The sequence below is a fragment of the Strongylocentrotus purpuratus genome, unplaced genomic scaffold (assembly GCF_000002235.5).
Source record: "Strongylocentrotus purpuratus isolate Spur 01 unplaced genomic scaffold, Spur_5.0 spur5_contig_842, whole genome shotgun sequence".
Taxonomy (NCBI): domain Eukaryota; kingdom Metazoa; phylum Echinodermata; class Echinoidea; order Camarodonta; family Strongylocentrotidae; genus Strongylocentrotus; species Strongylocentrotus purpuratus.
The window spans coordinates 321,020-344,230 of record NW_022145549.1 but is presented as its reverse complement, the minus strand read 5'-3'; the positions used below and the strand labels follow the sequence as shown (position 1 = coordinate 344,230).

The 23,211-nt window shown below is 38.3% G+C and overlaps 2 protein-coding genes across 2 annotated transcripts; both read right to left on the bottom strand.

The window, feature by feature from the left end:
* Positions 1–1,946: 1,946 nt before the first annotated feature.
* On the bottom strand, positions 1,947–5,829 carry LOC115925431 (receptor-type tyrosine-protein phosphatase alpha-like). Its single transcript, XM_030989225.1, has 5 exons — positions 5,767–5,829; positions 4,629–4,757; positions 3,310–3,443; positions 2,443–2,578; positions 1,947–2,063 (listed from the first exon to the last, which is right to left on the bottom strand). The coding sequence occupies exons 1-5, from the start codon at positions 5,827–5,829 to the stop codon at positions 1,947–1,949; spliced, it is 579 nt and encodes a 192-aa protein (XP_030845085.1).
* LOC105437842 (receptor-type tyrosine-protein phosphatase F) lies at positions 2,448–23,211 on the bottom strand. The gene is made up of 22 exons (XM_030989214.1): positions 23,151–23,211; positions 21,304–21,474; positions 20,075–20,206; positions 19,114–19,410; positions 18,294–18,668; positions 16,321–16,435; positions 15,510–15,583; positions 13,526–13,755; positions 12,864–12,951; positions 12,329–12,405; positions 11,840–11,876; positions 11,101–11,198; positions 10,461–10,580; positions 9,828–9,976; positions 8,533–8,668; positions 7,423–7,578; positions 6,749–6,848; positions 6,389–6,462; positions 5,767–5,894; positions 4,629–4,757; positions 3,310–3,464; positions 2,448–2,578 (listed from the first exon to the last, which is right to left on the bottom strand). The coding sequence occupies exons 1-19, from the start codon at positions 23,209–23,211 to the stop codon at positions 5,844–5,846; spliced, it is 2,541 nt and encodes an 846-aa protein (XP_030845074.1). The 3' UTR covers positions 2,448–2,578; positions 3,310–3,464; positions 4,629–4,757; positions 5,767–5,843.

Below are 23,211 nucleotides of genomic sequence, written 5' to 3'. Positions count from 1 at the left end.
ATCGTTTCATACCCTGTTGCTCCACATTGTGTGATAACGTACAGCAGTTGCGTTTAACACCTCATGTCAGGATCCACAAAATGCTCGAATTCAAACCCATGCTTGGGTTTAACAAAGAAAGCTAGTCTAAGGTCTAAGGTTTCCTTTTCTTAAACTTGATCTTCTACTCCAGGGGGTGTTTCACAAAGATCCTAAGTTGAACTTATCTCTAAGTTGGACTTAAAAATTATGGAAAGCCATTAGCATCTTTGAAAATATTTTGTAAAAGTTATATTGAAAGGCATTAATTGTTATTCAAATCATTCATATTTTCTATCATCAAGGAGATTTCATGTTCTGGATGTGGAATTTATAAAAAGTCTAAAATACTTGAATTTCTGCTTTTTAATATATTTCATTTTAAGACTCCAATGGCTGTCCATAATATCTAAGTCCAACTTAGAGTTAAGTTCTACTTAGGATCTTTGTGAAACACCCCCCATGTCAACTATTATTTGTAATAATTGATTAGATGGCAAACTATTATGCTCATACGGGAAACACATAAGGCATACAGCGTACTTTCATAATTATGTAGACCAATAATTTCTTAAGTGCATAACCAAATATTTTCAAGTGACTTCATTCGACTTAAAATTCGTCATGAATTTAACTTGAATAGTTTTACAATCATATTCGAATTACTGTTAATATGTTGAACCTAATCACATTTCTATAAACATCGTTTAAAAAAATCTTAATACTTAATACAGTTATTACACGGTACATATACCAACAATGACAATCTCTGATTACATGGCGATTCATGAACATAATGTTCTTTAACTAATTGTTGTCAAAATATATACATATTTAATTTAACAAAAATAAATAGCTCCATAAATAATGTACAGAATGATACAAAAACATTTCTGAAATTGCATGGAAATGACAGGAACAGAATTTATCGTTTGTTTTCCTGTTTTAATTATTGATAATCTGTTCATTCAATATAAATACAGATATAACAAAAGATAATATCTCTACACAAAGTTCAAAGAATGATGAATATACAAAACATAAATGAATAATTGAAGGACAAAATGTAACTACATTACAATGAAAGATACATTTATCATACAAACAGACAGCGAGCACACCAGTATGAAACTCAGCTGCATGTTTCAGCATATCAAAGGTCGCAGAAAACGAGAGTTTTATATTAGGCCTATCAAATAACCCGATATTGCCTAAGTAGAGTTAATTAATCAAGAACACTTATTGACACTTATGGAAACTTGTGGACACTTATGCACAGTTATTGACACTTATTGACACTTATGCCTTTTTATGGACACTTATTGATCAACAAAAACAAAACATATACCTTTCTCACTGAAAAAAGGAATCGTCCCAACTACACACTTTGTAAACCACAGATTTTAACCTTTTTGTGTATTTTAAGGATTTATTATGATCGCAACAAACTTTAGAAAGATCATGATATGGGCATGGCGGATTTAGGGGGCAAAGGAGAGAAAAAAGCATAATCTTGAGTTCATAACTTTGTTCACAATTCTTTTTCACCAGTTCGCGAGTACATTTTTATTTATTTATTTATTTCTGATATTCATACAGGGTGGCACATTTCACCAATTTGGTAAGAATAAAAAAGCAGCAAAAACGAAATATATAGATAAATACACAAGCATATAAACAGTTATAATACAAACTAATTGGTATCCTCATGAAAAACCTGATCATTCTCGTATTTTTACTGCTGGTATTTGACAACTTCATAAACAGCATCCCCTTGTGCGTTATCTCCCTCAGCTGCAGGAGGCGCTACGTCCACAATAAAGTCTCTTTCAGCTAGGTTTCCATGCGAGATTCCCTCATCGGCGCCATCTTGGATTTGCTCTATTTCGTACACGCTCTCGCCCGCTGGAGCCGGGGGGGGGGCAGATCTAGCTAGAGTCGACGCTCCCATAGGTATGTTCGTCTTCGATCGGGACTGACAGTATTTCGTACTCGTCGGCAGACAGATACTCTTTAATCAACTCGTAGATGAATGCCAATTCTTCCTACATTAAACAAGATGAAAGTGAAAATGTGTGAAAATCACACCATTTTGTCGTAATAAATCGCACAGGCCTAATTTTACTTCATATTATAAGCTATCATATCATGTCATATGTATCACATTGTATGATATCATGGCAATGATTATGACAACATAGTCATACTTGCATATTGGGCATATACCAATTATGCATGTGACACAAACCCTTGACAACCGCAGTAGTAGACAATTCTACCAGAAGGACCTGAGGACACACATTTTTGTTCGCTTTTGGTTAATCTTTCTGCTTAATATCGGTAGATCCGTTCCGACCCTCCCCCCCCCCCCCCCCCCCCCCCCCCCCCCACACACAGCAATATGATCTGGTGATCTGCTAATACCTCGGTTTCTACGAAGTGCATCCTCTCATTTCGCAGCATCTTGACCGTTTGGAAGACATCAACAGCGTCCTCTTCGTTTATCTGTGCGATGCACTCAAGCATGGTACAGAATACACCTGTTCGACCCACTCCGTTCCTATGTATTGAAAGAGAAAAAAATAAGACTAAATATTATCGCAAAGACTTTAACAAAATGGAAACAATCACTATGAACATGACGGACAAAGAAAGCGGACAAAATATACAGTTCCTCAGGTAACAAAGGAACATCCCTTCACTGCTATTATGTAAAACTGTGTAGAACAGGTGAATATGCATGTGACACCTGTTTTAAAACACATTTTAACATAATAGCAGTGAAGGGATGTCCCTTTGTCGACCTGAGGAACTGTATATTTTTGTCCGCTTTCTTTGTCCGTCATGTTCATAGTGAATATCATTATCGTCACGTTTTAAATGGGCGAAAATGGCAATGACATAATATGCAGTCTGAAGAGAAAACCATATTAATATTGAAACTTTTCTTCTGTTAACTTCATGAAAGTCTTTGTGATCATGTTAAGAGAATGGGATGACGCGTTAACTGACCACGAGGCAAAGAAGTGGAGAAAGGTCTTACAGTGGAAAACATCCCGTCCCTCAGTTAAATGGAGGACCCGTGTGGATGTAAGTAACACACCTGTACGAACTACTATGTTCGTACTTTAACAAAATACAACTATTCAATAGACCGGCATCATTGTTAGAAAAGGGTGGGTTCTGGTATAAAGGTTAAAAAAGAAATTGGGAAACTCCCCATTGTAGAAGAAAGACATCGAAGAAATGTATACTAAACAGTAATGTTTATACTAATGGTTCTTAACTTACAGGCAGTGAACCAGGACAGGAAACCCCTCTGCAACTCCACTAAAACTGTCCTCCACTTCTGTCATAAGATTCAGAAGATAAGGCGCGCGGTCCCTTCGTTCCTCTGCCTTAGTAGGCCAGTAGATGAACTGATACTGCTTTACAACATGGCGAGCCTTGTATAAGAAATAATGATCCTAGTAATAACGTCTTTGTATACGTATTCAACATGGTATTTTGTACTTCAATGTTTTAATCTGTACGAAGTTAATCCAGTTCGGGGTCTTACTTATACTCTATTTCTGTCTTGTTATGATATATTCATTGCACTTTGTTTAATGATCAGGGCCTTTCAACCATGGATAGGCCCGGTCGCGTTATTTTTATCGGCGGCACAGATTGGGGTTAGGTGCGTGTTGAGCCTATGGGACAGTTTAGGGTTAGGGTTAGGGTTAGGGTTTAAGCCCCAATCTGTGCCGCAGAAAAAAATGACGCGGCCCGGTCGGGGATCCGTATGCTTTGCTTTGCAGCCCAACTTTATAGTTTGCCCCCGTTCGGTGTGGCAATTGATATGCCGATCGGTTAGCAGTACTGTATTGTTTGTTTACTTTTTACTTGGCGGTATTCACGATCCATGAACAACTGGTAAATGAAATAGAATGCTAATTATTTTCATCATGTTTTATCTGTCTGAGCTTTTTCTAGATTTTCGTTATCATTATCATTATTAAATTCAGCATTTTCTCTCTTATGGTGGGGGCGGGGGGGGGGGGGGTTACTGACTTTAGCGCCATGATTTCACCGCCTCTTCTTGTCTCGAGCATCCTCCTCATTATTAACAACCACTCTGCTTTATTTTTTTCACCAGACCTTTCCATTACATATTCGGTCTTCTTTTTCCTCTTATGCCGTCCACTTCTTGATCCAACGCTCCTTTCACAGGTTCATCATCTCCCCTCCCTAACACATGACTCATCCATCTCAATCCACTTCTCTTTACCACTTCCACCGCAGTTTTTTCCAGACCCAACCTTTCCATGAGCTCACTTGTGTTCTTCACACCACGCATCTTCCGTATCATGATTATTTATGTTCTTAATCGTGATTATGTTATCGCTGTTCTACTATAAGTCTTATATATCTTGCCTTTTATTCTCATCGTAAACCTTCTTACAGTTATAATTGAGGCCAGATTATTAATATTTTTACCAAATTGAACTGTTGTCAATTGAAATGCATTGCAAGTTGTGAACAAAAATGAATACATTCATATTAAGGAATGTTTCAATTTATGAGTTAACTTTACGATTACAACAATGGGGGGGGGGGGGAATATTTACCTTTGGGTTGTTCTGAGTAACCTCTATCTCTCTCTCGATGAATCCTCTTCTCTCTGAGACAGACAGCGTGGTGACAGAGACAGATCCGAAGGTTGTTACACCCTTGTCAGACCAGTATCGTGCACAGCTCTATGAAGGAGTTAAGAAAACACATCGATCACGACAAATTAGGATTGAGGTGTGGCCTTAGGCTAATAAATATACTTTAAAAATATCAAACATTTTCTTCAATTATAATGATTTCTCTCTCGGAAGTTCTACCACGGCAAGTCCACACTAGAGCCATATTGTTAGTTCTTTCTCCAGCTCTCTCTATCTTGAGCCTTCCTTATCATTTCATATGTTTTGTAAGCTATTTATAAGTCTGACACACAGCCTCACCAATATATGCCACTTTTGAGCACTTGTACAAATGACAAACATATCCATAGATCCTTTTCAAGTGGAGACGTCCCACTTTGTGCATTTTAAAATAATTAATTTCAAAGTGATGATGGTGCCCCATGAATACCTTTTGTTTGTCCTCTTAAAAGAATACTTTCACCTGTACATTATAGAATGTGCCGTCGGCACATATTAAGTAAATACATTTTAATGAACCCGTTTTCAACAGTTGAACGGTTTTACAGTTTTTTTTTATAGAATGACCTTTATCTGTCCATACGGAAAAAGTGTATCCAAAGTGTCTTATTCTTAGTCTATCCCCCGTTTATTATCGATCTTCCCTTCCTAGATGTCTATAAATATCTCCCGTAAGATATTTCACATTATGTTTTAATTCAGTGTCTCTTCTCCCGTCTCCAGTATGGAGGTAAAATGAAACTTGGTGGAGGTGTCATGTAAGACATTGATGCACATTAGCCACTCTCCACCACCAGGTGTCAATTTAGTACCTGGCATTAGTGTTGGGGTGTAAGAATCGGCCCTCTGGAGTAACAGCACAGAATTATTATTATCCTTATTGTCATTATTGCTGTCATTATTATTATTATCATGATGATTATTATTATCATTATTACGTTTGTTGTTGTTATTTTCACTATCATTACTGTCTTTATTTTTATCATTATAATTAGTAGTAGAAATATTGGTACTATAATCATTGTGAACAAATCTCGTATTATTCCACATTTCTTACCTCGTTACTTTTATCATCATCGTTGAGCATGACGATGATGGAGGGATGGTAGTCGATGACCATGGCCCAGAAATCAGCTACGGTGTTCGGCATCGGCATCTGGTGGTGATGAACCTGTGTCGAATACCCTGTACGAACGACGACAAAACCAAACCAGTTGGTATGCATTGGTAATGAATAAATAAGAAGAGAGTTACTGTAGAATGACCTAAACAAATTGTGTAAACACTTTAAAACACACACCAACACACGCTCCCACTTTCTCTCAAAGAAACACACGCTCCTCAAACATATATGTCATTTGATATTCTATATGTTACCATTGTAAATTATCACATCGTAATTTCGATGTGTCGTAGGTACCCTTCAACAAACAAAATTATAGTAATTCTGCAAAGAATTGCCAGAATTCACGAAGTTGGTTTATCTGAACCCCTGAATTAAATCGCGTTGTTCATTACGAACCAACGGGCAATAGACGTGTTTTGGGGAAGTTTAAATAAAGTTTAAAACTGTAGATTAAATTTAAAATCATTTGTTGATTTTAACCAAAGTGTATACCAATCGTTGTATGTAGAATATTTAGTCTAGACCTCCGACGCGGTGCTATTGGTAGACTAACCTTCACGAAGCTCGCGTTGACGAAGTCCGAATCTGAAGAGCCCCTAGACTGAAGGATGACTCGGTTCCTGTCCACTGGTTGTTTGTTTGTTGATATATTGGAAATAAAGGTGGAAAATTAATAAAACAATATGGAATTAACCCTTTATTTACCATGAGTGCTGTTCGGCACAAGAGGATTAATTTAACATAAATATATTAACACCCCCGCCCCCCTCTAGTGAAGATCACCCCCATCTCTAAAATTGCATGTAATTATACCATGTTTGGATTCCTGAACAAGTGAAGACCTTTTATAAGTTATAAAGCATCGAATGGGTGAAATTTAAACGCTACATGAACAATTACAATGTTTGTTTACTTGGAAGGCTGTTGGTGTAACGGCTCTTCGAACGATTTTCTGTCTTCGTAGCAGTTCTGATCAACGAGGCTGGAGGATCAGGACAAACGACCATCATGTTCTACAAAGCACAAAATGGAGATAGATATTAACATATAGGTTTGCCATGGCGACCTGAACTTGGCTCCTTTAAATTACTTTGTTCAAGGCTTTATCTCGTTGGGGATATAGGATAAGTTTGCAGTTGGGTTTTAACTATGTTAGGTTTAGGGATCGGGCTGTACAGGTGTGGTTCAGTGTCTGGTCCAATATTGGAGTTAATAATTTGCTACAGAATGACCATGGACAACTGCATTGGTATTACAATTCTACCTATGGATACAAGTGTCAGTGCAACTTCTGTCAGGTTGTAAAGAAAATAGTGTTTTTGAGGTATCCAAAATCCCCTTAACTCAATAAAACAAAAACACTTCACCGGGTATACCGATTCTTGAGCATACTTAACCCAGCCTTCCCGATTGCTTCAGAGAGATTCTGTCACTATAACCTTGATCGGAGATGAACTTTATATCTTACATATTTCTTTTACCTGGAATAGAATATTAACAAGCTTAATTTGCATTCAAGCAGAACTGCGGATTCTTGGGAATTTGGGCCGTTAAAATAGCCTTCACCGGGGAAAGAGTACATTTTACCTCAAACTGTATAGACAACAGTGTGCATCTTCTTTTGCTGTTTCTAGGAACTTCTTGAAGATTCATCAGGGTGGAGTCGAAGTGGGAAGCCTGGATCCTGGTATCTTCGGAGAACAAAGCTTCGAGCACGGCCACGTACACAAATGTATATTGCTCCTTTAATTAAAAAATATATACAGTATGACGAGATGCGTGCTTGAATATGTGAATAATTAAAGGGGGATCATATAGAAGCAAACAATCAAAGGGGGATCCACCCACGGGGATATTCATGGCGCCTGCATGATAGTTTTATTACACTGATTACAGCCCAGCTGCCCTCAGACGCTCAAAGCTTTAAAGGTACTATGTCCCTCTTTGCAGCCAACCTCAAATTCCGTAGAACTTTACAGGAATTATGAATATGTCATGTATGTCCTATCTGTGAAATTTAAACGTTAGCAGTGTCCTCATATTCAAATTATGCAAGGAAACCCGTTTACTTACTAGACTTCACTGTCAGACACTATTGAGTGACTGACTGGCTTTTTTCTTCTTTGGTAATAACATACATGAAAAGAGTTGTAAAGGGTACATGAGCATTTGTCTACATCAATAACCCACTTCTTGTGATGGCCAAGATTAAACTGATTGAATCTTTGCGCAGCATAAAACGTATGACCATTCGGTACAATTGTCTGAAAATCAAGACTATTACTTTTGGGCTCTATAGCCCTAAAGTCGAATTGACAACTAATAGTTGTTATTTTCCCACTTGAAGACATTTCAAGCCACCTTTTTTAGGGAAGTTCTAAATTAGTATTATCTTTCAAATGCAGTTGGAATTTAACTTTTCATTTTTGGCCTGCAAATGGGACATTGTATCTTTAAACGAATGGGTTCCTGCCAGGTATCCATTTATGACACAGGAGTTGAGATTGCCAAATGTAGAAATAATACACTAGAGCAGCGGTGTCGCGATGGGATTGGAACCAAGACCCATATGATTCCAAGTTTGGTTATGTATCCACAAGACCACGACACCTCTATCATAACTCATATCTATATGTGACTTGTAACATATATCCCTGTAGAAATAAGAAAGTAAAATTTTAGTACGTTATATTCTACCTTTGTTTGCACCATGTAAGGTCGGTTTTGTCTCATCTTTGACACATAACCGAAGATATCGACCTCCTTGGTTCTCTTCGCTTCAGCTACGACACTGTCTATACTCAACAGTACACCCGTCCGTCCAACGCCAGCACTGAAGGGACAAATGGTGGACGAAAACAGCACGATAAAATGTCAATAGAACGAAAATAGACTTCCGGTTAAAAATGAAAAATATTGTTTGAGAGATATCTCATTTAACAATGATAGCAATATTTCGTTCTTGTATAGCACAAATCATATCATGAGTATCATAGTAATAAAATCGCCCTGAAAGGTTTGCCCTCGTACGCTTTTTGTTCTAAATATGACGAGAAAATAACTGCAAAGTTTTATCAAAGCTTTCATTCCCCATGCACGTTTAGTACAATGTGCTCATTTATGTGTGCAGTCTTTGAGGAGGCTTTCATTAATGAGTCATTTTCTTTTCACTTTTATCATTTCAAAACGTTACAGAATGTACATCAATTTATAATGTGCTACGAAATAAAATTCCCCAATTAGTTCTAGATAGTTTCTTTCGCAATAAAATCGCTTTACCAATTCTCGAATTTTAAATTAGTTTTAAGTTTGCAACGTAAAGGCATCAGGTTTATAATAGGGTTCTAGGACACCTACCCCCTGGACATCCAACCCCGGATAACCACCCCAGCCAACTACCCCCTAGGACACCTACCCCCGGACAACTACCTCCTTGGACAACTACCCCCCCCCTCAACTACACCCGGACAACTACCCCACAGACAACTACCCCTATGACAACCATCCTCTAGCCAGGACAACTATCCCCCGTTTAACTAAGCTATGAGGTAGTTGTCGGAGGTAGTTGTCAAGGGGGTCGTTGTCCTAGGGGGTAGTTGTCCTGGGGGTAGTTGTCCTAGGGGGTAGTTGACTGGGGGTAGTTATCCGGGGATGGATGTCCAAGGGGTAGGTGTCCGGATACGCTATAATAGGAATCGAAATTTTGCTCTTTAAAAACAAATAATTATTCGTTTGTATTCGTTTAATCTGATTTATTCATGGATTCATTTATTTTGGTTTCCTTTTTTGTGGGGGGGGGGGGGTTGGGTGTGAAGGGGTAATAGTTTTTTTTTCTTCTTTATTATCCGTATAATTATTAAACTTACATATATATAAACATAAGTAAACAATTATTATATACAAATATGTCATTATGGTGGGGGGGGGGGGGTTGGAGTACAATTTTGAATGGCTAATTTGTATAACGACCTATGCATGAAATGTATAGTGACCTGCAATGAACCAGGAGTGGAGAGCTATTTAGTCCATGGTCCTTCCGCACCTCAGAGATAAACTTCAGCAGAGTAGATGTGCTGTTAGGAACTGCTTGGAGTGGCCACTCCGTGAAGTGATATTGGCTTACAACCCTGGTGTTCGCCCCCTGAAAGAAAGGCATTTTTATTTCACAGACTTTCGAGAAATAACTTTACTGATATCTCTGATTTCTCTGACAAATCATGATGGTCGGATCAGTGGGATCATTGTGTATCCGTGGACCAGATAAGTATCCCTTTGAAAATACATAAACGGGCAGAGATAAAAGCAACATAGCCCCGAACTCATTGATAACTATGTTGCTATCGAGGGTATTTGTTTACCTATTTACAGTAGACATACGTTATATGGGTCCTGATTTTGACGTGTCAAAGTTTAAAATAACACAAATTAATACATGAACATTCTCTTTAACCCCCCCCCCCCCTCCCCGGGGAAAAAAACATTCATGAAATCTATGAACGCATCACCTCACTGCTAAAAGGACATTATAGCCATTAAGAATTCATGTTGACAGTGTCCTTTATAGCAGAAAGCTGACGAATAAGGGAGCACGAATGGAAAAAAGAAGGATGTATGTCGCTACGTACCTTCGTCAAGAACAGTGTTCGCTTTAATCCTCCGGTACAATTTGCGACAGAATCCAATGCCACTAAGAAGTCCCCAAAGTTTACAGAGGTCGACTGCGGCCAGTATTGACGGCATTTAATCTGGTTGATAATGTGATAAAACTAATATTATTAACATCCATTGATTAGAGCAATTACAAATAAAAATAAAAATGTACATATTCAAACACATTAACTGAGAGTAAAAAATAAGGAATATAGATAATGTAATCTATCATAAAAACACGCACATTAAGCCTCACATAACACACACACACACACACTTCACTTTAATTCAAAACATTTCAAATAATTCTTCAAAACTTACGATTTTTTAAAAGAGTGAAATCAGTTATAATATGAAACAATCATACCCTATCGCTTACTACCCAACCTCAAACAAAACGACTACCATCTGCAACTCACTCATCCTCTCATGTGCACACACACACACAACACACACACACACACGCACACACAGGCTCACAATCACGCACATTCGCGTACACACACAATGATAAATACGGCACCTAAGATTAAACGAAGAACTTATTAGTCTTTGAAAACGACGGATCTTGATTTTAACCATATCGTGATAACTAGATAAATAACAACTACCCACCTTGTTTCCCTCTTGGAGTTTGGTCACCATGGCTATTGTTTTCACATTCTCTTGCCACACCATCCGCCAGAAATCATCCATCGATTCATTCTTTGGTCCTTTATAAAAGAGCGGAGATATACATTAATCAAAACAACAGGACTGCATCATTATCAAAATATTGTGATGTGAATCCCTTTATTCATAAGACAGCTAATCTTATATTATGGAAACAAAAGAAGGCTTACCAAACGTTAATCAAAATTGTGTATGAATGTTATTTTGTCATCAACCAGGCGTCAACAAAATATATCCTTGTTTTTTTAAACAATTTCTGTTTACTGTGAACTATGTTTGAGCCTTATATGTACATGTGAGCGCAACAAATATCCATGTCAAAACGTATATTGGACAAATAAATAAAATACATGAAATGAAAATCAAATCTCAAGGATATGGGGACCATGACTTCTCATCCATTGCTCCTCGTTTACTAAACTCACTCCTTCATCCCTTCGTGAGATTGGCAGTCTAGAAAACGTCAAATTGTGTCTCAAAAACCTACTTTTTTGGCAAATGTAAAAATAAGGTCTTCATTGCAGCAGCCTGCGCCTTTGAATGTTTTTAGTGAGAAATGGCGCCAAACAAATGCTGTGAGTTATTATCGTTATAATGCTTTATTATAAAAAAAATGTATGCAAACAGTTCCCCCCCCCCCCTCGAAAAAAACAAAGACAGCGGCGGAGTGTGATAACTTTACCTTGTGACGCAATGTACGCACGCTGATTTCCAAAGCTCTGAAGGGCATAGAGGGAGAGAGAGAAAGAAACAAATAGAAGCAAATATGTATTGAAAAGGCAATGTATTCACGCTGGATTCGAAAGATCTCATCGGGAAAAATTGTTAAAAAAGAGAAAAGGAAACAACTATATTGCAAACAGAATATCCTGTTAGATGAGAAAGAGCTAGGCTAAGACACAATTTCATTGTAAAAACAGTACGGGGGAAATAAGACAACAAGCAATACTTATCTCTCAGAATGTCTTTTAAAGGGTGTTTGTTTGTTTGTTGTTTGTTTGTTTTTATTTCCGAAATCCATATATACATACAAGTTTTAAAAAAACATACATATAAAACACATTTCAAACGATAAGAAAGTAAGTAAATGTGTAAAGTATAGACAAACGGTTGGATAGCCCATTTCAGAACCATTTTTAAAATGGTCCTGTTCTTCCATGTAACTATTTACCGGTATGTAAGAAGCATTGATGTAATCTGAATCCGGGTCGTTGTTGATGATTGCCAGCTTAACCCTTGAGAAATCATCTATGGTGAAGTTTAAAGAGGGATATATATTTTCACATTTCCTCATATTTCGGTATTAAAAAACGAAATTACACGCATGGCAAATATATATATATACTCTTATAGACCGGTCACATTTGTCATATATTATCCATCTAAAATAAAATGTTGAATTTATCTCTGAAAGATAATGCAAATATTATAGATACGAAAATAGATAAAGGTTCATCAGATTAATTCACAAGAACGAGGGTATATCTGTATTCTTGATAGCATAATCGATAACTGGGAACGTTGACGTCGCTTCACGGACTTGGTTTAAGCACACATTTATCACCGACATAAGTTACACTGAAAAGTATTTACGCGTACCAATGGGAAGTCGGCGAACTTGTCCTTATGAGGGTTTTTTGAAACAATGCCTCATTACCTAGACAGAAAGTGAATTGAAGTGTCATATGTATGATGAGAGAACTTACATGGCAGGATGTTCTTGTATCTGTTCTTCTCAAAATTGACCTGCTTTTTCGCAACGGTTTGTGGGAAGATATTTGCGCCTGGTAAGCACTGTGTTGGGAAAGATTCAATTACAACGTTTTCGTAGTCATACATTGCATACTTACTGCAGATCAAATGAGATGGATTTTATCGAGAGTATTTGATTTTACGTAATACATCTTACAGACTTACACGATTATACATACTTTCGAGAAATCAATTCAATGGTAAATTGTTATACCCTATAATGGATTACGTATTATTGCCCTTTGCACTTTTAAGTTGATCTTTGCGATTGAGTTATTTGCGCCTAAAAAGGAAGCCATTTCCGGTTCAAAAGGCTGATTTCACTTAGGACTTCCCAGGTAGGGCATTATGACAGTTAAGTGTAACTGTATTGTCCCGTTAGTGTCGATTCATAATTAGTATCATTTTTTGTTCTCAATGTTTCGTTCTTTTGTGTGGTTGCTAAATTATGTAAACATGGTAAAAGTTAGTCATACGGAAAGGCTGATCGAAAGACCAGCCACAGTATTATCATCAAGTTCTTCTAAGCCTTCAACATAGTGAGCATGTGGATATTCAGGAGAAACAAACGCAACAAGAAACCTGAATACGATAGGAGTAAAAGAGAAATACTTACAAGGAATTCCTCGTAGAACACGTCTGTGTGTCTATTCTTCTGAACGAGGGTAGCAAACTGTGAGAGGGGTATCGGGCGACGCTCCTTTGGCCATTCCTCCGACCTACTGGATTTTGGTACATCAACCTCGTCCAAACCGTTTTGAGCCAATGGTGGTTCAGGCATGGTGGATGCTTTTTGTAGGACCATCGGTTTCCTCGGTGTCACGGTTGGAGTAGACTTTGATGTACCTGAATTTCGAGTTACATATTTGGATATGTTTGAAATGGCGAGAAGGTGGTTGCAAAGGCTGTACCTAGCTGACATGCATAACTTGCAATTGTTACAAACAACGAAACCATAACTAGGCTAGACTGCAGTATATTGCTAGGCGGAATTATACCCAGGGCCGTAGACAGAATATGATGTTTGGGGGGGGGGGGGTGGGCACATACATGTAATCGATCGACGTCCTGGGGAGGGGTCTAAAAAAGTTCAACCGATCTTGGACATTTTTTTAGGAGCACGTGCCCCCCCCCCCCCTGTAGATACGTGCCCGATTATACCTATATAATAATAATGTATTTTTGACAACTCCTATTTCGGAGAAACAGGTAGAACACTGAAGGTCGATTGAAAGAACACAAAAGAGTCCTCAGATTGAACACTCTATCTCATTCAGCAGTAGCAGAACACGCCCATAACAATGGACACATCATTGGATGGGATGAGGCCCGTTCTATTGACTTTGAAACAACTTCTTGTCAAGGAAGTTAAAAGAATCCATTTGGATAAAAAAGACCAATCCTTCACTGAATAAAGACTGTTGCTATTTATTATTACCTGTCTTCAATCTCATGATCTCGAGGCAGCATGCAGACAGCAGGAAACTCTGTTAATAATCATTTGACTTGAGAAAGTCCACAGGAGTAGATGAAAGCTTACCTACTAATGTGTTGGTAGAAGCTTACACTACGTTTGGCATCTATTTTGTTATCTCTTATTGAATATTAGTTTCACAATCATATATCAGTGTCCCCACGAATAATATAACCCTTGTATGGCCATTCGATACACTGAATACCGGGTCCTTTCCATACACATAATGAGACTAACGTGCGTTATAGGACCAAAGCTGCGATGTGCGATTTATAATGGATTTGGTGACATTATAGGGCCACGCCAACCCCCTCCAAAATAGAAAATGGTCGATTGGTGCAACAATAGGCTATCATGCTTTCCGTGTGATACCTTTACTATTCTCGATGAGGCGGAACAATAATTATGATCCATTTGGTCCTACGCTAGAGTATTTATTTCCTTATCAATTCTCGCTACTGCATATAGCTTACAAGAAGCCACCGTTAGTGGCACTCTCTATCGCAGGGATTTTGTTGTCACATGCACTTCCGGTCAAAACGGGCCACACTGTATTGGACTCACACTTCACCGTCAATAGGACCAAGAATGAGAAAACGTAGTTCTGCCAAAATTTCCTATGATGTAAATTCATTAAACATGGCTTTCGGTATCTTCAAATATATGACCCTGCTGTATATTACGGGAAACACTTAAAAGTTGACAATAGCTCACAATCGTGGCTTGTGAAAAAAGCACTTGTGTTGCAGCGTGCCAGGTATTTTCGGAAAGAATTTCTCCGAGCACTGACATTTGCCAATTCTGGTATATTACTTTTAATTAATAAATATGCTTATTGCTTGTGCATATTTCAAAGTTTGTTATTGTCGAGAAAGATTAAGAATTGCAGATAATGAATTATTAGAATATCGTAGTATTTCGGAATACGTGTATAGAATCACCGGAAGTTAGTGCGTCTACAAAATCGGGCGCAATGCATTATGCGGTAGTGAGAATTGTCCATAGGAATTGATGTTAGGGCGCCCCTACTCCTATGCGTAGGACCTAATTCAATGTGCGTGGGATAGGTGGTGTTTTAAACTGAAAAGTGTCACCGGTGCAGAAAAAGATAATGTGATGGACATACCTCCGGATATGCCACCGATATAATCGTTATCATTCTTATAGGTGACCGGTTTGGAGCCTTCGTTGCGTGGTTTTCTACAAACAAGAATATATGATAAAAATGACGATCGTCGTGATGATAATAACGATTTTTAATGTATTTATTTTCCACACATGGGATAGATTGCCCTTGTTAGTTAAAAGCTGTTTTTCAAAGTGGTCCAATATAATGACAATAACGATAATGACAATGATGATAGGAACTATAGTACTGATGATGAGTATAATGTCCACTACTACTACTATTACTAATCATCAAAATTATAGTAATCATGATAATAATAATAATAGCAATACTGATAATAATAATGATGATATACATTGGTATCGAATACTTAAATGCGCTTTTTACCAGAGACACAATAGCGGTAAAAGTGTTAGGGGAGGAAAATCACAAAACATAAATAGATGAATGGAGAAAATCAGATTCCCACGTAGGAAAGGGGTATCTTATATGGGATCTTGGGATTCTTGGGTTTCTTTCAAAAGTTTTTGAGCTGATGTGACTTTGGACTATGATGGAACATTTAGATTGAATTTGTAGTTTTTGAGCTTAGATTTCAAGATGATCTAAATGACTGTACCTATCGCTAGGAATCAGGATCTCACAGACTGCAGAGAAATCAATACAAGGCAACCATCAACATTGTGAAATGTGTGAGCATCGCAATGATATGATTTCTTTAAAGTCCTCGCGATCTTGTGGGGATGCAAGATGCGAGGTGAGTAAGGGTTTACAGACATACACATTTGTTATTAAATAATGTGTTTACCTTCTTCTCCGTACTACAATGATGACGATGATGACAATAAGCAGTAGAAGGAAGATTAGTCCTCCTGCTGCCCCACCAGCGATGGCGCCAATTGCAAAAGAGCCAGGAGGGGGTGCTATGGATTAAATAAGGTGTAACATTAAAACATTATTTGGTAGAACATATGGGACATTTAACGAATAACGATATTTTCTTACCGAGTTCTTGTCTCCATTGTATCATGGGAATGCCCGGACATCTCATTGATTAGTTCACACGGACCACAATGATAACAATACTAACAATAATGATAATGATCAAAGGAATTATAACAATGATAAAAGCTTTAATAATGATAATAATAATAATAATAATACTGATTATGGTGATACACACTCAGCAAAAAATATGTACACACCTTTGTTTTCAAAAAATGCTAATTGAAATGTATGAAATAAGAGAAAGAAATGATGCTCCACCAACATCAATTAAGATCAAGTTTTCTACCTTTCACGCTTGGATGGGCACATGCGTCTAGCAGTTAGAAGGTTTGCTTAAGAAAATTGCTAAAATGGAGCAAATAGCTATTCAAATTTGAATGAACATGGGCATCTGTAAGACATTCGTGGTGATCGTGCTGTATGTGCTCCTAAACTCTGGAATAATCTCCCCATCTCTGTCCGTGAATCCCCAACTCTTGACATGTTTAAAAGTAGACTTAAGACTTATCTGTTCAACACAAAGTAACCCCATCTTCATACCGAATTTATAACCACATGTCCTATCTTCTTGTAATTTATTCATTATCCAAAGTACATAATTATTGCAGGTTGTTTTATGTTACTTAATTATAGTATTTTTAATTGCATTTTTCATTATCATGTTATTGTTATACACTGTTAGTAGAGTAATTCGTCCAAATTAAGCACATTGTTTATTTCACGTTTCTTGTTGATCCTTACCACATATTTAGTTTAACCGTAATTTCAATTTCTTTTGTTTTGTAAAGCGCTTAGAAACTGTATCAGTAGACCAGCGCTGTATCAATCTTAGATATTATTATTACTATTTAACAATGAAACAAACAATAAGAATCTATGACGAGGATGGAGCTCTGAATTTTAACTAGTAGCCTAATGACTGCATAGTTTGGAAGTATTGTGTAAAATTATTATGTATATTTCTTGACCAATGGTATTTTCTTGCTGACTTCTTCTCAACATTGCGTCATCGAAAAACTCGGATATCTCATGAATTATTCTCCACAGAAATTTAAGAAAGCTTTGTGTACGTGTTGCGTATATGTTGTTTGCACATAAAACCAAAATGCATCGGAATGGCCTGTATTTTTAAGAGCAGTTAAATATATTAATTCAGCCATGTTCACACGGCGTGTTAAGTCGCTTATATTGCAAAACACAAAAAAGACAAAATCATTACAATAAAAGATTTAAAAAACAACAACACTTAACACAAAACCTTTTGAATTACATTTTCAGTGCAGGCCAGGCTCAGTGATAAAAAACAACAACAACAACAAACAAACAAACAAAAAACGCAGCCGTTTGTGGTTCTATTCAGTCGCGGTAGTTCTTTCAACGCGGTTACCGCGTCCTTTGCGAACGAAGGCATAGCCAGCTGAAACTCCAGAAGTGCACTCTGTTGTACAATACCAAGCTTATACGTCAATTTCTTTCGGTTATACAACAATTGGACTGGGTTGTACGACAAATGCTCCAACTTCAACCCAAGACCCAACACTATACCTGGCCCTAATCATAGCCCAAGACTTGACTTAAAATCCACTTCCTTGCTTTTTAGGGGGAAAAAGCCCAAAGCAAATATCGGATCACAATCTGAGACATCTACTACACGTCATCCTAATCGTATCCTAAAATCTAACCTAAAGCCCAAAAGTCCAAACCCTATACTTTCCACGAAATACATTCCAATCAATTGTCGCCGGAGCAACTTTCGGTTCACCAAGGACTCACCTATTTTGAGAGTTATCACCCTCAGAGCAGGTCCTTTCTCTCCTTCACCGTTAAGTCCCTCACGAACTGCTGAAATTTGAATCTCATATGCTTGGCCATCACCCAGACCAGTTACGTTGTACATCAGTGGCCCTTCATCTGCTCGTCTTCTCTTCCTTAAGGACGCAATCCCTGAGGATCCCATCTCCATCGGAACACCTGATGATGTTATAAACGTATTTGTTTCGTTCCCATCTGAAGCAGTAACGTAGACCTGGTACCCAATAATTGGACCCTCACCAACATCAACGTTTCCGTTCCAAGAATCCCAAGCAATGATGACATAGTTGAAACCTAGTTCTGCTACCTCAGGCGCCTTGTTAAAGACCGGGAGAACTGAAAAGAACACATGACAAATGTTAATGATGCAGTTTATTTACACTTAACGGTAAATCTTACTTCCCCTTAAATAAATAATAGCAGCTTCAATAATTTGATATTTGAGTGGTAGTAAAGTCTAAATTCCAGATGAAACATGACTCTTGAACTTAAAATCCGGTACTCTGTTCGAAAATTGTGTGTGACTTCTTTAAATGTTGCACAAAATTTGATATGGACTTGTGGAACAACACAGATGAAATCATTCTTCTTGACTTGTCCTTATGTTATTCCAATGGACATTACCTACGCGGTTCTTGATAGATGTATATCGCTTTCTCTGAGGTCTTAGCATCCCCTTGGACAGAAGCCAATATGATACCTCTTCATAAAATTGATAAATTGATAAATTGTTTATATATCATGAGATTTTTAAAGTTAAATTCATCATTTAAGCACTTACCGAATGTTTCAGGTGGTGGCAACCTGAAAAAAGCAAATCCAATATCACTTGTTAATGTGCCAACTAAACAGTAGATGGGTTGATTTCCGTTGACATTAACGGAAAACGTAAAGTTTGATTGTAATGAAGACTGATCAGTAGCAGTATCAACGGCCTGTGCGTTTTCCCAGTTTTCCATTGAGAAATCCCCTACAGTAGCCTTTGTGGAGGGGATGTTGCCACTTGTGTCGGTATCAAATGTGCAGGAAAAAATTGCAATACCCGGGTTGGTTTTTGCTCGTCTAACGCTAAAGCGATCTTCAAAGAAAAAAAATATGTACAATACATAATCTACAAATTTATGGATGAAAAATAAAATCACTGAAAAAGAAAATGATTAGATGTTAAGCTTCTTGTTTTTTTTTAACTGTCACTAATAGGACAATCCATTACATATTTAACCAAATATATTGGCCTTTAGATTACATCATTTTGATCTAAAGAAACATTTAGGATCAAACTATCAGCATAATTTGCACTGTTTGATGAAATTCATGTTGTAACCAATTGTTTTAATTTACTTTTCAGGGAATTTACGCATATCATTTCTCGCATTATATTGAGCGCCGAGTTTTTCTTAACAGTTGAATGAGAATACAAATGACACTCACCGGCTTAGTTTAGAACTATTGAAAAATATCTTAATAGGAACGGTGGTTAAAGATAGAATGGCGAAATACCTTGGCTACGGTGCAAGACATCAGAGTCTCTTCAAGATTAGGATCTTTTTTAAGGAAAAGTAGCAGGTAAAAGACCAAGAGGAATACCAACACCAACAAAGAGGGCAAGGTTAAGCCATAGAGTGGAATAACACTGCCAGGGTATACTAGAATGACAGAGAACAGACATATGTGAAAAAAATGCTGCAATCAACACCATAGGTGGAAGACTATAAATTGATAGAGTGATATATAGTACTAACCAGTTTGACATTTGTCTCCCGTCCATCGTGGATGACATGTACCTTGAGAGCACGTCCCGGTCTCCTGGTTACAGTCCTCGACACCACCAGCACAGTGACATGTCTTAGAACAAGACTCAAAACATCCAGCAACTAAAAGACGTAAACAAATCGGATGGGTAGAAACAAAATTGAGCAAAAATTATTGGAAGAAAAGCAGTTTCCATGTTCAAATATTTGCATTTATAGGTATTAGTTTACTAGGATTTTTATTAAAGTACATTTTGGAGTATAAATATTATTATATTCCACATACTAAGAATCTTGCTCTACGATTGGTCGAAAGTAAATCACGTGATGAAAGATAGATCGCCCATTATTGATGGGAAAAGCAAAAAGTTCGTTACACTGTGTAGATAGTACTACTATCTACACAGTGCAACGCACTTTCACTGAAGATAGAGGTACTATCTACAAAGGGCAACGCACTTTCACTGAAGATTATCCAAAAGCGCAATAAAACAGGCGTAATTAAGCGAGCATTACCAATGAGCGCAATTAAAACAAACACATGCGCGCACCGTTCCCTCAATGGGTTGGGTTAAACTACTGTTTAACCTTTTTGGTGTGAATTTGGGCATGGTGTCTTTTATGTAGATGCATACACGTCCTTTTCTTTTTGTATTTAAATTGTTTTAGATGTGGAATATAAAGCAAATAATCACCTTTTGGTTTCAGGCGATGGCAAACTATCACCTCCTCGTCGATCAGAATGTATACGCTATCTTTCCTCAGCTTCGCCTCGGAAAGATAGCTACATCCAGATCGCCTCGGAAGTGATAGTTTGTCCCATCACCTTCACCAACGGTAGTTATTTGCTTACTATCATTAGGTATTACATGTTACCTGGCTCATTGAGGGGTAAAGCTAACTAAACCACTGGAACCTCAGGATCCGACCTTCCTGTAAAATTTGATTTGGTTATGCAGGTATCTCACTACACTGGCAGGTATGGAGTATCCCATATTTATTATACTCTTTTACCAAGCATCAGTGCAGTCTTTTTGTCATGTCCGTATATACGTGGAGACTGAATGTTTCGCAAGGTTATTCTAAGTTCATGTATAACACAACAAATAATATCAGCGGTTGTACATCAATGTGAAATGCACAGGCCTCCGTTATATTCTACATTAATTCTTATTAATCTCCGTTTTATTGTCGTACTAAGGTAAAGGATAATATCTTACATGTGGCACATCCATCTGGTCTCTCTGGAGAGTCGGCAACATAGCCAATCTCACATTGTCCTCCCGATGATGTACAGAAACCAGAGTCCTTCTCACATTCCGAGTACTCTGGACAGTTACAGAACTCTGTGCAATTTATTCCCGTATAGCTGGCTGTACATACAGGGGGAACTGCAAAAATAGTATGTGGATTCAAAGATTTTATCATTATTATAATAACATTTAAAAAAACAATGATAATAATAGTATAAACATTCACAATGATAATGAATATAAACGATACAAATATTTTGGATGCATAGATCTGAGATTTTTCTAGTAAAAGGCTTTACGTATAATCATTAACCGGATGTGGTATTCAAGTTTGCCCACACTCTATTAATCCACGTTTTTTTAATTCCCCGGGGAGCATTCCAGCTAGGCACCTTATAAAGACGTCCACAATACTGACAAAACCACAATAATTTTCACCTTTGACCTTTCATTATGACGAACCATGTCGAATATATAGTATGACAAATACTGTTTCATTTTTTCTGATATAACCAAAGGAGAAGATTAAAATGGGAAGACAGCGAAATCTTTGTCTGCACACACATATTCTAATTTGGTAAAAAGAATTCCATATTTCCTTTTCAATACATAGACTAGCTAAGAACGTTTAAAGCTGTCCCATGGGCAGGTACGGAACACATTGTATGGAGTGCAGTAGATCATGCAATTTACTTAGTCTTGTAGTTCAGACACTGTTCCACAAGACGACTGAGGGATGAACAGACCAATGATCTGACAGTATTACCCGCTATGGTCACATTACCCAAAAGTAGCCTGCTCGGCGGCCGAGCGGCGAGTTTTTAGCCAATTTTGCCCGGCCACCGAGCGGCGGCCGCTCAGGCACCGCTCATTTTTAAGGCATAGCTCGGTCGCTGATGAAGTTTTAGCGCGAAGTTAAAATTCGGTTGACGCCTACCCACTTTCACTCGCCGCCCAGACTACGCTCGGCGACCGGGCGGTCGCCGCCCGGAAGCCGACCTAATCGAGCGTTCACCGTCGAGCGATTTAGGTCAAAAATTGAAGCCCCTAGGTCAAACGCTGTCGAGCAGTCGCCGCCCGGTCGCCGCCCGGTCGCCACCGGGAGATCAGTCGGTCACTGGGCGGCGAGTCCAAAACCGGTCGGCAGCCTTTGACCTAGCGCCTTCGATTTTCGACCTAAATTGCCCGGCGGCGAACGCTAGATTAGTTCGGTGCCCGGGCGGCGAACGGCCAGGCACCGAGCGTATTTTGGAGCCCCGCCAATCACTGGCCGGCTGCCGGGCAATTTCTTTAAAATCAGCCGGTGGCTGTTGGGAGACCGCCCGGCAATCGGAGGGTCACCGGTCGGTCACTGCCGGGACACCGCGCGAAAAAAGCTCCGCGATTTCGCCCAGTTTTTACCTAAAATCGACCGGCGACCGACGGGAAATCGACAGGTCACCACCCAGGCATCGCTGGGGCTCTACAGCCTGCTCGACTTCTCCAACAATCACTGGGCGATGCCTAAATTCCAGCAGCGACCGAGCAGGCTACTGATCGGTCAGTCGCTGCTCTGATTTGTGACCATAGCTTTATATACAGGTATCGAATGTTATACCCACCAATGGAAAATCGCGATTGATGATATTACTGACCAACATGGATACCACAACATCTTGCCAAAACTTTATGCAACGTACTTTGTTCTTGAACTGGTAAAATTCTTACACAAAGTTACCGTAGCAACCCTTTCAATGCAATCAATTTGTACATTCCAGGTACATAGCATGAAGGACCAGTGGTTACAAAACATATATTTTTATATTATAATATACCAGCAAGTCCATCAAAGAAAGTAAGTAGGCATACCTTGACACCCTTCTCCTGACCAACCAT